General features: G+C 32.5%; 1 protein-coding gene across 2 annotated transcripts in view; it reads left to right on the top strand.

Annotated features, from left to right (window-relative positions):
* The window catches only part of RunxB (Runt related B), a 31144-nt gene that overhangs the window by 1604 nt on the left and 13297 nt on the right, over positions 1-16243 (top strand). The window contains exons 2-4 of one of the 2 annotated variants that reach the window (XM_070646219.1): positions 15022-15096; positions 15197-15215; positions 15281-15372. In XM_070646219.1, coding sequence (XP_070502320.1) covers positions 15022-15096; positions 15197-15215; positions 15281-15372 — 186 coding nt within the window. Of the gene's footprint in view, positions 1-15021; positions 15097-15196; positions 15216-15259; positions 15373-16243 lie in introns of both variants that reach the window. The other variant, XM_070646218.1, reaches the window with a different exon arrangement.

The raw sequence follows: 16243 nt of genomic DNA, 5'->3' as shown, positions 1-16243 counted from the left end.
AAAATCCTTCAAACTAGTCTAAAATTTAACTCTGAGTACGATGTCTGAGTACAAGTGTGAATTTAACTCTGAGTACGACAAAAATCTTTTCTAAAAAATCCAACTAAAATCCTTTCAAATCCATGCAAAATTCAACTAATCATCGAACTCTGCCTTTAACAAATAATCCAACATTACCAAATTGCCACCAATAAATTACATGTATTACCATGAACGTCATCGAAAATTGCTTAGGCGACGAAGTCGAGAAATCTTTTAAGATCAATGAAATTGTCATGGTGTTGTCCTTTGTTGCGTAAAATCCTCACAAATTTGTTGGAAAATGTCACAGAAGAAGCAACATAAAAAAAATTTCTCCACTTCCTTTCCCTCCCGTCCATCACCATCGTTTACATTTAAATGGCATCACTGCCGCTGCTGCTACTGTTTATCCCTCGACATTCTTCCTCTCTCTTCTCATTTAATTTATTGATTTTGTTATCCTTCGCCGATCAATTTTAAACAATTTTCTTTTGCTGTTCGAATATAGCCACTAAATGAAATTGCCTGAATATGGATGGAGAGGATTAGTATGGATGGATTTTATTTAATTTTCTTAAGCTGCATGGTGTGTATTTTTTTGGGGAGACAATCAGTGGGTGATTTTTTTTATGTTGAGGATTTTATGGGAAAAATGTGTGGTGGAATTTGTAGTTTTGGTGGTTGGATTGACTGACTGGCTGGATTATTAGGAGGTTTTGATTTGGAAATGATGAAATTGACTGGATTTATTAAAATATTGATTTTAAAAAATTAACGGTCAAAAAAATTTCAAAAAAATTTTCCATTTTATTTCAAATTTTAAAAATCCGTTATGAAGTTCTCTTATTTGAATTCAAAATTTTGAAAAACTTTTGAAATTTTTAAGGATTCGTCCAAAATTGCAGAATTGTAGTTTTAACTGTTAGTTATAATTGCAGGGCTGCGCATCTGAAATGCAGCCCGAATGGACAAAAAAATCGTTAGAACTAGTCATTAACTTGTCATACAAGTCCGCTCGGACAGGAAATGCTGGCCTGCGTCTCTAAAATGCAGGAAATTCAGCCCTACGGCTCTTGATCGAACCCTAAAGTTCATCCCACATCAAATGCGCCTTAATCTCTCAAAATAAACCAAATACCACAGCTTGTATCCATATCTATCGTTCAATGGTTAACTACAGAATTTAAAAAAATCAACATGATACAATCGAGGGGGTGCTAAGCCTTGTGGAATCGTCTAACGCGATAAACGGCTTTTGCAAATTATTTTTTATTATTCTTTTAAATTATTTTCATTCTTATTTTTGAAAGAAAATTGCGACAACATTGCACGTCATAGCTTGTTGCTTGACATTGTTTATTTGTCAATTAAATTAACACTTTCGAGATCAAAAAAGGAATATTGACTGTTTGATTGTTATTTTCCTTTCATTTTGATTCCAAATTAGCATTATCAACTTTGTTCTTTTTTTTTATTTCCTTTATCAATTTACATGCTGTAAGATTGACAATCGAACACGTTCGCAAATCAATTTTGTAATCAAATTACATGAAATATTGCGCATAACAACAGAAGGAAGAAGTAAAGAACAAATGTGACAATCGTAAAAACTCATTCTTGTGCTTTGGAATTTAATTTCATTTAGCACAAAATTTGAAGAAGAAAATGAAATGAGATGAAAGAAGGCAAGGAGCTGTGAATGTGAAAAAAGGAATAATTAAATTCCATTTATTCATCACATTAGACTGTGAATCACATATTGAACGATAATTTGAATACAATAAATACTGTTGTGTATGTGGAATGATATGTGGATGTAGAATTCTTATGGATATTGATCTTATTGGAAATTCAATGATTTTTATGCTGATTTAATGACATTTTATTAAGAATTTCGAGCGTAAATTAGGACAATTTTGCTCATTTTAAGTAGGAAGTGTTTCTATGTCGTGTTATTGTATATTCGTGCAGTCTGCTGATGGATGCAGTATTTTGGACTTACTGTTTATGTAGAACTAGATTTTAGTCACTAATGCATCACCATTTCCCATATACTACCTCAAAATTCCAAATAACTACTCACAAATATCTTTTGATGTCCATAAACTGCCCAAAAATCACAAATACCCAAGAATTTAATTTCATGAACCATAAAAGACTTTGAATCCACAAAAAACACAAAGAAAGACGAAGAAATTTTTCCTTTTCCTCACTAAATGTGAAATTCGAAGCGTAAAATTCCATTTTTTTATACTTTTAAATGAGTGACCATCCGAGAAAAACGAAAGACATCACCAGAGCGACGTGAAGGAAGAAGAGGAAGATGATAAAAAAAATATAATGAAATATTAAACGTAAAAATGAGAGCGGAAAACCAAGAATTTTGGCCTACCAAGCTTTTTTCTTCTTCTCCTTTGATCTACATTTGTAATTATGATGAAAATTTGATGTTTGATGGTAAATTGAAACTTTCTTATCCGCAAAGTCATTTTCGTTTCCATTTTTCATTCGTGCGAATTTGCTCGAATGGACAGAAGTTGGCGGTTTATGCATTTTGGTGGATGAGTTTTGGGGTCTTTTGGATGATAGAAGGAATCATTGAGGATGCCTTGATTTTTGTGAGTAGTGAAGGGACTGGTATGTTGGGGGTGTTGCTTGTTATATGCTTTAATGTTGCTCAAGTATTACACTAGTGTATCCTGTCATAAAGACATGCATCAGGATTACAATCCCAGGTTTAAAACTCTTAGAAGGATAGAGCCAGCTTTGGCCACCGTATAAGAAAGGCCAAGAATCACAATTGATTTGGACGGCCAGCAAAGTAACCAAGTAAGAGTCTCTGGATTGTTCACGGGCTTCTGGGAATTCAATACATCTAGTTCAACCCTCAATGTGCCTTAAATTACATGTCCTACATTTATCTGCCTTATGGCTAGAACTCAAACCTCAATTCTTAGTTTTCAACTACAATCTAGACCAATTAGCATTAAAATACTAAATTTTACTACCAAAACCTTCAATCCACCTCTACAGACTGCGCTCCGTCCACTCCACCTACACATTTATCATTTCCCAACATTTTTTTCATACTCTATGTACTTTAAGATGCACTGAATAATTTATCAATGAATATATAAAAAAAATCCCTCATCTCCATCCATAATGTTGATTTTAAGTCACTCAAATAATGAGGCCAAAAAGCGGAGTGCATGAAGGGAAAAGATTTCGCTTTTGAGTGGATTTTTTCATTCAAAATGACAGGCGAGGAAGAAGCAGCATAAAAAAAAATATTTTTTTGAGAGGATAAACAAATAAACAAAGTGGATATTATAATGATTTTGTTGCTGCATGGTATATAAAAAATTATTCTTGACATTCAGCTCCATAAAAAAAAATTGTTTAAATGTAGGAAAAGGAAATAAAAGAATTCAAGTGGCACTTTAATGCCTTGTTACATTGCGCAAATATTTCATACTTTAAAGACACCCAGGAACATTGCTCTTATTTTTATATCAATTATTTATTTAATCGACGGTGGTATTTTGTGTTTCTGGGGCTGCTTACCTTTGAGATAAGAAGAAAATGGACAAACATGGGATAATAAGGAGTCACGGTATTGCACGCAATAAGGTATGTAGGTGGAAAAGGAGAAAAAAGTTGACGCAAATGATGTATCTTGATGACGCACATTATTGTAGTGACGTGAGACGAAAGGTGAAATATCTTGGAAGTAGCCTTTATTTGTTTTTGGGTTATTGAGTAGATAGTGATTGTTGGATCTTATTTAGGATTATTGCTAAGGTGATTGAAGGATTGCAATATTGAGAAGTCTAATTTGATATCCTTAATACCTAAATTTGGATTATGGGTATTTAAAGGTGGAGTATCTAGGAGGGAAGGTTTGGGAATTACGTCACGAGACCTTCCATCCATCGCAACGCTCTATATCAAAATCATGAACTTAAATGTTGACTCGGTAACAAAATTGTGAAAATTCAATTCCTTCAAGCAAAATTCAAAATTCAAAAGAATTGAGTAGAATTGACAGTTTTTGTGGACGGCAGCAGAAAAGACTGGAAATTTCTTGAATTTGATGTGGAGGAAAAATCGCCAGAATTGTTATTATCCAAAACTAAACTTGGCAGGACTCGAATATGAAGTCGCCTTTTTGAACTTTAAGAGTTTGGACTTCCAAAGTCCTGCAAACTCTGTCCAGGATTGGATCAGAATATTGACAATGTGACTGAATTTTGATCAGCACAGGAAGCCTGGCTCAAAACCATCTCAAATCGACTTCAAGCTCCACACTAACCCAAAGTGCACATTCATCCCTCCACCCCAGTAATTTCCACAAAAACAAAGCTAAAAGAGCAAATTAAATATTTCAAAAAGAAGCGCAGACAGAACAGCATAAAAGAATATTTCGCGACCATTGCGGATGTGTTTCGGTTTCTGTGGATTATAAAGTCTTTTATATTTCATATTCATTTAGTCAGAAGTCATCTAATATTCACACAAAGGTACATTTCAGGTATTTCCATGAAAGCTGACCTTAATTACTGCCTACACACAATATTTTAAGATCATGATTCATTCACATCAAATACTTTTACCGTATGCCTTATTCAAATAAAATTTATACATTTAAGTAAAAGTGATGAAAAGTCAAAAACACCAAACCAAACTTATCTCAACCACTGAAAATTGTTTCTTGAGGAAAGGTTTTCTGGTTGTCGACTCTATGAGTTATTTCTGTAGATCAAAATGTGTGTGTATAAGTGTGTGTGTGTGTGTGTGTTTGTGAATACATTACACACAAAGTACAAAAGCCGATGAAACCATTGCAATCAAGTGTATGAATCGCATCATCATTAGGAATATTGTGTGGCTTGAAAATCAATTTCTTATACATAAAATTTGTGTGTATATATATATGAATCTATGTCTATAGACATTCAAGACTCATTGCAAAATGTGGCATCCTCAAAATGCATTTTGAACATTTTCTCACTACTTAAAATTATTTATTTATTTATTTTGTGTGAAGCAGGTTTTTGGCTTTTAACTCTTTCATATGCCTCAAATACAGGCACAACTTCCTCAATATCCACAAAATGCATACATATCATTTCATTAAGATTGTCTAACCCCACCACCGACAATATATATCGTTCCATTTTTCAGCAATCACACACAATTTCCTTCAATTTTTGGCAACTTTTTTGATGTACTTCCGGATGGATATTATGGATATAAATGTTAAGGACATATTGAAAGACATTTTAAATCGATTTTTTTCCGGTTTCCATGGGAAGATTCCTTCCTTTAACATTCAAGACATTCTTTTTTGTCATGTAAATTCAATAGAATTGTTGATTGCTGTGTATAGGGGACGATGATGATTGCCTTTGGCTAGCAAAATAAGAAAAAATAGAACTTTTGACAATAAAAAAATAAGAAAAAGAAAGAAAAACTGTTGAAGTTACAGAAATAAATTTGTTTAAATTTGAAAATTGTTTCAGCATGTGTTGCTTTATATTTTGTGTATAGGGATGAAATAAGTATTTGGGGGTCTGGTTGACGTTTTAATCGATTTTTTGAAATTGCATCTGGGGCAAGGATGTCAAACTAATTGATAGACCTAAGAAGATAATTCAACTAGATGGACAAAGAGTTCAGGGAAGGAGATTGTGGATAGCAATAACATTGCACATGGTATTAGACATTGGCAAGTGGCAGCTAGCAATAAATTCGGTTTTAGGCGTTAGTCTAAGCGAGGTCATTGGTCATGGATCATAATTGATCAGGAAAACCAGAAAGGAGTCATTCGGAAATTACATAATGGTTGGGGCGGAGGGGTTGCAAGCGAATAGTAATTACCTGCTTTACTTCTTGTTTTTGATCTATTTCTTGTAAATTTGGAAACAACAGGATTCGAACCGACGTTTTTCGAATTACCACATCAAATTTGAACCAAACGCCTCATCGATTCCTCTACAGAAGTCACTTAACTGCTTAAAATTCTCCCATCGTACCCAAAATTTCTTAGTAGTTTCGCCCCACTTTCCTATTCATCCCCATCTCACACACCATAATGATTTAATATATATTAACATCAACCTATATATGTTGGCATTTCCATCGTATTTTCAAGACAAACTCATCTTAATATCTTCAAAATCGTAAGTCTTTAGCCCACGTCTTAATAAAATATTGTTTGCTCTCATTCTAATTTTTTATATTCCGCCTACAACAGATTATTAATTTGTATCTTATTAACGCCGTAAGAGGCACTAGAAAAAAAAATTATATAAAATTTTAGCGCAAATCCTTTCCAAAAATCTTTCATCATTATGGCAACTTCCTCTGCTTTGTGTGTTTTTTTGTATCCAATTTTTCTATATGGTTTGAGAAGGTAAAGCTCCCATCCACGCATATTGAGACAAAAATAAGGAAAGGGGAGATGAAAAGTGCGTGCGAGGGAAAAATGAGCATCTCTAATGGTATTTAAGGATTAACATTTTTCTCATTTACGTAAACATTCAAAAATAAAAGTTTATAAGAGGGTTTAAATAACAAGAGGGAAATTATTAGAATTGAGAATGCTCCACTCCTTTATGTTACGTAAATTAATTTTACTAATTAATTACAGCATCAAGTACTTTCTCATTTACTGAATGAAAAATTCCTTATTGAAAAGTTTTCTTTTTCTTTTTTTGTTATGAAAAATCTTGGGGAAATTTTATGGAAATTTATATTCACAGTTTGACCTTTAGTTATTATAATGTCATGAACACTGTGCGAATCCTTGTCATATTGACATGCATACAGGCAGTGGATGTGATGGATAAATAGTTTGACCTCTGTTGGGAATCGAACACACTTCATCACAAAAGTCATGATTATTGATTTTTGAGTCTGTTGCTAATTTCACGGCTAAGTTATTCAACCACGGAGACCTTACTCTAGCAATGGTAGATTTGTCACTATACATCGTTCGATAATCTGTATCATTGGAACATTCTATTTGTACTGAGACACACAGGTTTCCAACTAATGTTCTAAGTTGAGCTACTTCAGTTCCCACTAAGTTTGCTCTAAGGCAGTGGAGGACAACATTTTATATTGACTGGTACACCTTGGTGGTTTGCCTGGTCCGAAACAACAGTTCATGAAAATTCCAACATTTTATGACAACATAAATGACCTGTCGTCGAACACTAGTTGTCCATCACTATTCTAAGGCGTCATTAGTGGACGACTTTCAATGCATAATATTTCAATAATGCCACAATTGAATTTTCAAATATATTTAAACCGTTATTATTAATTTAAATCAATTTTTGGTTCTTACCGCTTAGTGTTCCATGACTACCCTCGCTAATGCTCAACTTTACCATAACTAATTGCAAAACATTCTCAAAATCACCAATCATCCAAACCCCAAAAGAGCACAAAATGCACATACAAGCAACAAAATGTAGACAAAAGTTTCCATTCCTTAACAATTATTTTCCTTCATTATCCAAAAGTCAATCAATCCACAAGCAGCATGAAATTGTTTTTGATGTGGACAGTTGTGTAAATATTACCTTACCTTTGGTGTTTAAGAGAAATTTTGCAAGATATATCCATCAATCAATTGTTGTACAACACGCAAAAGCTTAATCCTTCATTTAATTTCTATGTAGATATAAAATAAACAGTCATGATGATCCTTGTTTGTTAATTTAATCGTAATCTAATTTCCCTTGATCTTATATGATATTTATATCATCATGCTTAACATCTGTGTCTGTTTATATCAAATAAAGTCATCGCATAAGGGATAAATCAAGTGAGAAATGCTTTAGCAAACATTAAATTTTCGAAAATTACAAATCTCTTTAGAAATACAGCAATATTGTGAGGAAGGAATGAATGAGTTTTATGTTTGCTCACTAAGCATAGGTAGGAAAACACATTAACAAGAATGCACGTGTAAAGAGTGATTGATTTTCTGATACAATATTGTTCAAATATTTACACAAGACGTTGTGAAGGGAAATTTTCATTCTTATCGTTACTTTAAGGAAATTTTAAACATTTTTAAATTTGTGAAGGAAGTGCTTCATTACTTACTTGACTAGAGCGCATTGAGAAGGGCTTTTGAAAATTTTGGATGTGGTTTTGACTCGTTTTGAACTTTGAAATCTTCTAAAGTCACTCACATTACATGTATTTCCAAGAAACTACATGAATTTACCCCAACAAGCATAACTCACTTAATCAACCATAAATACAGCACCTACCCGGCGTGATTCCATCCAGATATAAACTGAATCTGTCATCAAATCTGAGTCATTGCAGGCTGGTGCCAGAATCTAGATCGATTAGTCAACTTATGTTGTTAGAGTGCCTTACTTACTTTCCCACCCATACGGATCAATTGTTATTCATAATCTTCGTCTAAAGCTGTCTCAATAGCTGGCTATAGTTGTTAAATCACCAATGTCAAGTGTGATGCTGTATCTATTCTAAAACGACCTTAGTTTCTGCAAACATTGAGTATTAAAAGAAAAAAATAATAATGTTGTGGACCTGTTCTTGAATTTCCATACCAATATTTGCTGAATAAAGGGGAGATTAGGTCTAAAAACATCAAATTTTGACTCGATACTCCTTCATACACATCTTTATAACTTTCAAAATAATCCTCAATTATTCATCAATAACTTTATCCTTCCTACTTCCCATAATTCACATTAGAATTGAATCGATATAAATTATTAATCCTTACTATAAATATTGCATCCACTCATATTCTATCCACTCATATTGTCCTTGGTTTAATAATTAATGAATTTATGAAAAACACAAAACAAAATTTTCATCTTCTTTACCTTTTTTGCCTTGTTTGTTTGACTGCAAAGTCAAAATTATTCATAAATTTTTACATTCAGCATCTTTTTCGTTTATCTTCTTTTTTGGAGGTTTACTTCTGTGTGCTTTTTGTACATTTTACTGCTTCAGTTGCGGATTACATTATGTATTTCTTTTGCTTTTGTTCAAATGATGCCTGATGAAGCGAAAACTTTATGCCACATTTTGCCCCCCGACAACTCCGATTTTTTATATTCTGTTGCCAAAAAGTTTCAAACATCCTTTTGCTTATTCACCGTGTATATCTCTTCATTTACTTTTGTTTTTTTGTCTCTTTTTCCTTCTTTTGTTGATTTAATATTTCAGTAACTTCTTTTCTACCCTCAAGATGAAACATTTTTGAATACAGTAAATATTTTGTGTTGAATTTAAACAGCAACAACGATTTTTATTTTATTTCCTTCATAATGGTATGGCTGAGACCTAGAAGGAATCTTTTACCATTTTCTTCTTCTCTCCCGACGTCGACAATTCTACTGCTGTTGTTGTTGTTATGCTTCTTATTGTTTTATGATGAAAAAAGTATGAGACATAAAATATTGTGCACATCCAACAATAATCGGAAGAGAGAGAAAGGATCTTTAAACAACGGGTTTATTAAAGGTTTGCCTTCTGTATACACTTCTTCTTTATATATACATGAACCACCCATACTTTGAATTTTGTATTGAGACAGAGAAACTAGAGAGTTTTTCAGTTCAATCATGGCAATGTGTTGAGTTTGAATTTCTTTTTGGTTTAATTGATGCTATGAATTGAAGCAGAATTCTTGCAACTAATTGTGAAGCAGAACATTCGCATCTAATTGTGAAGCAGAAATCTTGCATCTAATTGTGAAGCAGTCCTTTAGCATCTTATTGTGAACCAGAAATCTCGCATCTAAATATTAAAGAAGCTTTCGCATCTCAAAGCGAAGTAGAACTCTCGGATCTAATTTTGAATCGAATACTTCCCGTCTCATTAAGAACCAAAACCATTGCATCTCTTCAAGAAGCAGAATCCTCACATATCATAATGAAGCAGAAATCTTCGCTTTTCATTAAGAAACAGAAATCTTCGCATCTCATAAGAAGCTAAAAACTTTGCATCTCGGTAGGAAGCAGAATTCCCGTGTCTAATAGTGAAGCAGACCATTAGCATCTTATGAACCAGAACTCATGCTTATAAATATACAGAAGAACCTTCGCATCTCAATACGAAGTTAAACTCTCGCATTTGATAGTGTAGCAAAACGTTTGCATCAAATTGTGAACCCGAACTCTCGCATCTCATTGAGGAACAATATTGTCGCATCTAAATGTGAAGCGAACCTTCGAATCTTATTAAGAAGCAGATCATTCGCATCCTAATCTGAAGCAGAACTCATTTTAACACAGATTTATTCATAATCAATCAATATTGACCCGTAACAGACAAACTCCAAACATTATAAATACAAAAGACGCGAATTTTCATTCAGTCAAAGTCTCCTTATGCGTTATTTGTGTGCTTAAAGGAAGGAAAATATGAAAGCAATAATAAAAAATTTAAAAGTGAATTGTTTTCTCTTCTTCGCTTCTTTTATTCACAATTCCTTCTATTCTCCATCCATTTTAGCAATATTGTACACAATTTGTGCTGTATTTTTATGTGTAAATATAGCATAAAACACAAAAGAGAATTTTTCTCTTATTTTGTTCGCCGCTTTATGGCTCACTCAAAGAAACAAATGACAATGTCATATGTATGTGGATGTTGAGAATGGCAATTTTCGTATACATTATTGTTCATATTTCTCTCCCCACTATAAGGAACTTCCATCATATCATTTGTTTGACTTAACATCACATCGACTTGAAATTCCGTATTTGCCTTCAATATTTTTTTGCCATCTTTTCTGCATGTATGCACGACTGGTAGTGAAATTAAATTTTCCACGTTATTGTGTGTACTTATCATATGCCATATATAGCTTCTTCTCACTGTATACATGTGTCTTTTATGTTTAATTTTCGCGACATTTGTTTGCCATGCGAATGAAAGGAAAGTCGTGAATTAAATTAAATATTTTTCAGCAACCTTTTGGCTTGTTCACCTATACTATGAAGGTTTTGAAGCCTTAATGGAACTAGTTTTGGCGGGAAAGTTGTAGTTTGAGGTCCTTTTGTCCTTGTTAATGGATTTTTGGTTGTTTTGGGGAATTTTGGGTTGAAAATTAGATTTAGTTCTAGAATACGAACCCAGTGCATTGAAACCTAACCTCAAAATTGGCATAACCTCAAAAAAAATTGCGTAACCTCACTAAGAGAAGCTAAAATAGTGAAATTCAACTAAAAATGCAGGAAGGAATAAGAAAAAAATATGCGCATCATTCACATCTCCAGAATCGCATCCAACTCATCACCCTCAAAAACCTTTCCACATCTTTTTGTACAGAAATAAATGAAAATGAGAAAGTCGTGGTACTAGCGTGTTTCATAATTTTTGTACGTATGTATGAGAAAGATTTTTATTGAGATACTTAAGGACACCTGTTGTTGTTTGATTCACAAAAAAAAAAAAAAAATATCGCGAAAGATAATATCAACAGCAGTAGCAGTTAATAGAAAATTTAATAAATTTATACTGTATATATGCAAAAATAAGGGAAAAATTTTTCGTTTATTTTGTTAAATGACTGCAGGCATAAACAGTTGTTGCCAGCAACTCTATTACGTTGAATGTAAATCCTTTAAAATTTTTCGTAATATCGCATTGTCATAAATCTTTTAAAGCATTCACACTGGCACTACCTATATTCACATGCACAACGAAATAATTTTCATATTCCTCAGTCTCTATGGAATTTTCTATAATGTGTGAATTTTGCATTATTATCATCACCCATTTGATATTAGGAAGTGAAAACTATCTGTAGTTAGATAGATATGGCAATGAAAAACCATAAAGCGCAATACGTCTTAATTAGGCACATTACTGAAATGCAAAATTTATTATTAGAAAATTATATTCACTTCAATGATTTTGAAAATTTTTGTCACTTTGCTATGTTGATGCTGTGATAATTAGGATGTATGAAGTAGAAATGGATGGAGTTGAGTGAATTGGATTAGAAATTTTAGTGATTTAAGGGATTTAAATTGATTTTTTGTGGATTTTAAAGAATAATATGTTAACTTTTGAATTTACAGAGTGAAGTTAGCTTCAATAAATTTCAAATTAGTCCGTTAAGTTTTAAAAAAGTAAATTGAAGTTGACTTTGAGTGAAAATTTCATTTTCTGGCAATTTTAGTGACAAAAATCCTTTAAAATCTAATAAAATATGAAATAACTCTACTCAGTTACACATTCATGCACTACACAACCCATCAACCATGTCTTTATTTAATAAATGTAATTTACAACTACCAAAAAAAACTCATAAATGTGATGAAAATTTCATTAATAGCATTTAACAACACATATAATACATAATAGATTCAAAGAAGATATTAATAACATTTTCCATCCATGAAGGAAATTCCTCCACCTATCGTCGTTCGCATAGACGAGAAAAACTATAATTCATGTGATGAAATATTACAACAGCATCCAGCACATAGCAATAAGAAATGATTAAAGTTCTCTCTTTTTTGCTCTTCCTTCATGTGCTACAAATTATTCCTCCATCCGCTTAATAAACACTTCTGTCAACACATTTTCTCTACTCTTACTCACTATCTGTATCTCCTTTATGTACAGATCCACCTCTCCATAGACATTATCATATGAACAATAAATTTTAGTTTCTAACTTTTGCAAACGACTATGAATATAATTTTATATTATATTCTTGCGATTTCACTTATGGGAAAGGGGATGGGATGAAAATTCCCTCTTTTAGTGTCTTGTGTATAACTACTAATGTGACAAAAATGGGAGGTGAGGAAATTGATGTGAGATCATTTTGACATTATAATTACTCAGAAGCACTAATTGATTTCATTAACATTTTGAATTTTCATGATGTGCTTTTAGATGAATTATTTCTTTTTTGGTGTTAAGTGAATATGTAGGAGGTTTTTAGGTTAGGTACTTTCAGTGGGTGTGGGATCTACTTGTAAATGATATGTGAGTGGATATTGTAGTAGACTCAAGTCTAATTGTCAGGAAATTGTACTCAAAATCACAAGAAATATGATTTATTTGCTTACAATTGAATGCGTGGCTTGGTTGGCTACCGACTTAACTGACCTAGCTCAAGCTGCTACAGAATATCAACCTGATATCTCATATGGTGTCGATTTAGTAACAGTTAATCCAGCTTCAACTAATCCGGCTCTATACAGACCTGAACCTAGCTTGATTCTTTCAGATATTTCCCATTAGCACTAACCGGAAGTTTTAAGTTGATACAATTAGTTCCAACTGTACTTCATTGACTATTTACTCAACTAGTTCCATAAATCCTTTTTAAATTCACATATTCCATCCAAAATCCTCCATAACCTTTTTTTTTCAAACTCAATTTTTAATCATTTTTCATCTCTTTTTTTAACATTCCCACACGCAAACATGATCACCAACTGCTAAAAAACATGCTTGTGATTTTTTTAATTATTGGTAAATGCTTTTTTCATGTTTTAGAGCATGTTAATGCAAATTGTGCTACAAAAGTTATACATTCATTAATAAAAGTCCAACCAATCGTCCCACAATGACCGAAACGCCATAACGAGGAACTTGAATGTGTGTTGTGCTATTTTTTTTAACGATAGTAAATCAGATTTTTTTTTTGTGTGCGGGTGATTAAGATGAATATGTTTTTTGGTGGGGTTTATTTATGGATAATATTTATAGTTGATTGATTTATGGTTAAAATTGTTTCTGAGAAGCACAGAGTATTGTGTCATCTGATTTAAGTCTGTAAAGCTTAGAGACACGTGTGTAGGATTGTATTTTTGGTTTTATTTTATGAGATTCTAGGGTTTTGAGCTTTACGTAGGCAAATTTTTTGGGAAAATAGTAAGTAATCTGTGGTTATTCCATCATTTAGTTCTATGATTGCGTGATTTTGTCTTTAGGCTGTTAAAAGCTTTCAAGAGCTTGATCTTTTCAAGTATACCAGCTAAGCATGTTCACGAGCGTGTCCATGCCTTACTCTATTATATAGAGCATTCTCCCTGCCACAAGTGTTAGTTTTTGGTACATTTTAAGCATTTATATAAATTTGCCTTGTTTTCAAACTTTCCACGAGCAGCACATCGAGTTCACTGCATCAACATATTAACGATAAGACGCGAAGAAGCCCTGATGACACTGGTTTATCGAGTTATACAACTCCGGATCTTTTCAACGATTTGGTTCCTAAAGATAATTATCGCATTTGTCAAAATCGACTCTTATTTAATATGAAGTCGAGCCGGATTGAGTATACTTTCCTATACAAAATCCTAGACAACTTCGACCTCTGATGTTACGTCAAGCTTCATTAACCTTTAAAATAGTTGCATTATCCGACATCATAAAATAAACATTCATAATTTACTAGCTTCAATTCAATACTTTTTTCATAAAAAAAAAAATCAGGATAAAAATTCAAAAGCATCAAAATTAATAAATGATTATATCATCGATTCCCATACTCCAGATTCACTTATGAAAGTGAAAATAATTTTTTATGATACTCAAATCGTGTGTAATAAAAAAATAAATTCATTCGATCCCTCATTTGACCTATAAAATCGGATAACTTTATACTGTCTTTTTGGGCATGATGGGAATGAGAGGGGAAGGAAATGATCTCAAATTTGCAATCAGCAAAAAGAAATTGTGAAGTGGATTGAAAATAAATAAGCAACAAAATATTGTTAGGGAATGTTTTTGGCGATAAATCAATTTTTCCTCATCTTGAACACCCCTTAGTATTTCCTCCCGAATTTCCTTCTTTCTCAGCAGTCTTCCTTTATTATTTATCTTGATACATGTAATGTACAATACATGAACCCAATCAAGATGAGACTTTATTGACTCCAATGGAAGGGATCTTTTTTTGTAACACATATTTTAATCTTTGACTATAAATAAATTGACAGTAATATCAATCTTGTATTTTTATAGGAAAAAGTTTTACGCTTACAATTGTTATATCTACAACACCAGTTCAGATAGCAACGTACTCAAAAGCTATTAAAGGTATGTAATCCTTAAAATTAAATTTACCTCAAAGCTAATTTTAATTTTTTTTTTGTTGCTTCCTCGAAATCTATTTGGATAAAATCAACTCATCGTCTAGTGACTGTTGACGGTCCAAGGTAAATATTTTATATTATGGAGAGTTTTATATTTAGATTATCAGAAATAATGCTTTGCGTTGCAGAGAACCTCGTAGTAAAATACGACATCAAGGCTTCCATCCATTCGCATTTGGTCCAAGATTTCCATCTGATCCGTTAATTCCATTTAAATTAGGTAAGATTTACTTAAATCACTATAGTAATTTGCGTACGAAAAATTCTTAACAATTGACGTCTATTTTACCTTTTTTTTCTCACTATGGTTACTTTGTACGAACGACTCTTGAGAATTTTCCACTCATATTCTCTACGGAAATTCAATATGAAACGCAATGAAACGTGAAATATTTTCATATTGCATATATGTATGCCATACACGTGCTCTGATGCTTAAGTAAAATGTCAATTGACGTCACTAAGGAATGAGATTTTTTTTGCTGCTGTTCAAAAATAGATTCCTTTTTTACATAACCGTTGTCATCATGACTTTTATATCGACACTCACTTAATTTCAATTTCACAGCATGTCTTTGATATCCGAAATAGCGATGGGAAGTTATTCATAGATGTAATTTCTATTTTTTCAACTGGATATTTATATCATATTCATATCATCACAAACACCGGAAGGGGGTTTGATACTGTCATGTTATTCCTTGACATTTCTATCAACTTGTTATTTATACGAATCTGTGTGGCTCCTCTTTTTGGCACTTGAAAGGCACTTGCAACAAATAGTGATAAGTGACAACTTGAAAATTGGCAGTTGCGACATCATCTTGCTTCATCAGCTGTTACCGACATTTTGCAAATTGGTCTCTTTTGTTAACTTTATTTGAAAAAAAAAAACTGAAAGAATGAAGAAAATTTTTCTTTATTGATTTGGAAAATTTTGTTAAATTGAGCATACGACATGAAATTGTCGGGGAGTGGTAGATATTGCTAGTTGAGAAGTATTGCTGTTGTTGGCAATTTGATGGCTGATTTCTTGGCTGAAGGTTGTTTTGGTTTTTTAGATGTGTATTTGCATTTTTTTAATCGAATCT

Source organism: Chironomus tepperi, unplaced genomic scaffold, assembly GCF_022539635.2.
Source record: "Chironomus tepperi strain 1889 unplaced genomic scaffold, CSIRO-AGI_Ctep_v1 contig_359, whole genome shotgun sequence".
Lineage (NCBI taxonomy): Eukaryota > Metazoa > Arthropoda > Insecta > Diptera > Chironomidae > Chironomus > Chironomus tepperi.
Note: the sequence above shows the minus strand (reverse complement) of the source record. Positions and strands in the feature narration are given on the sequence as shown.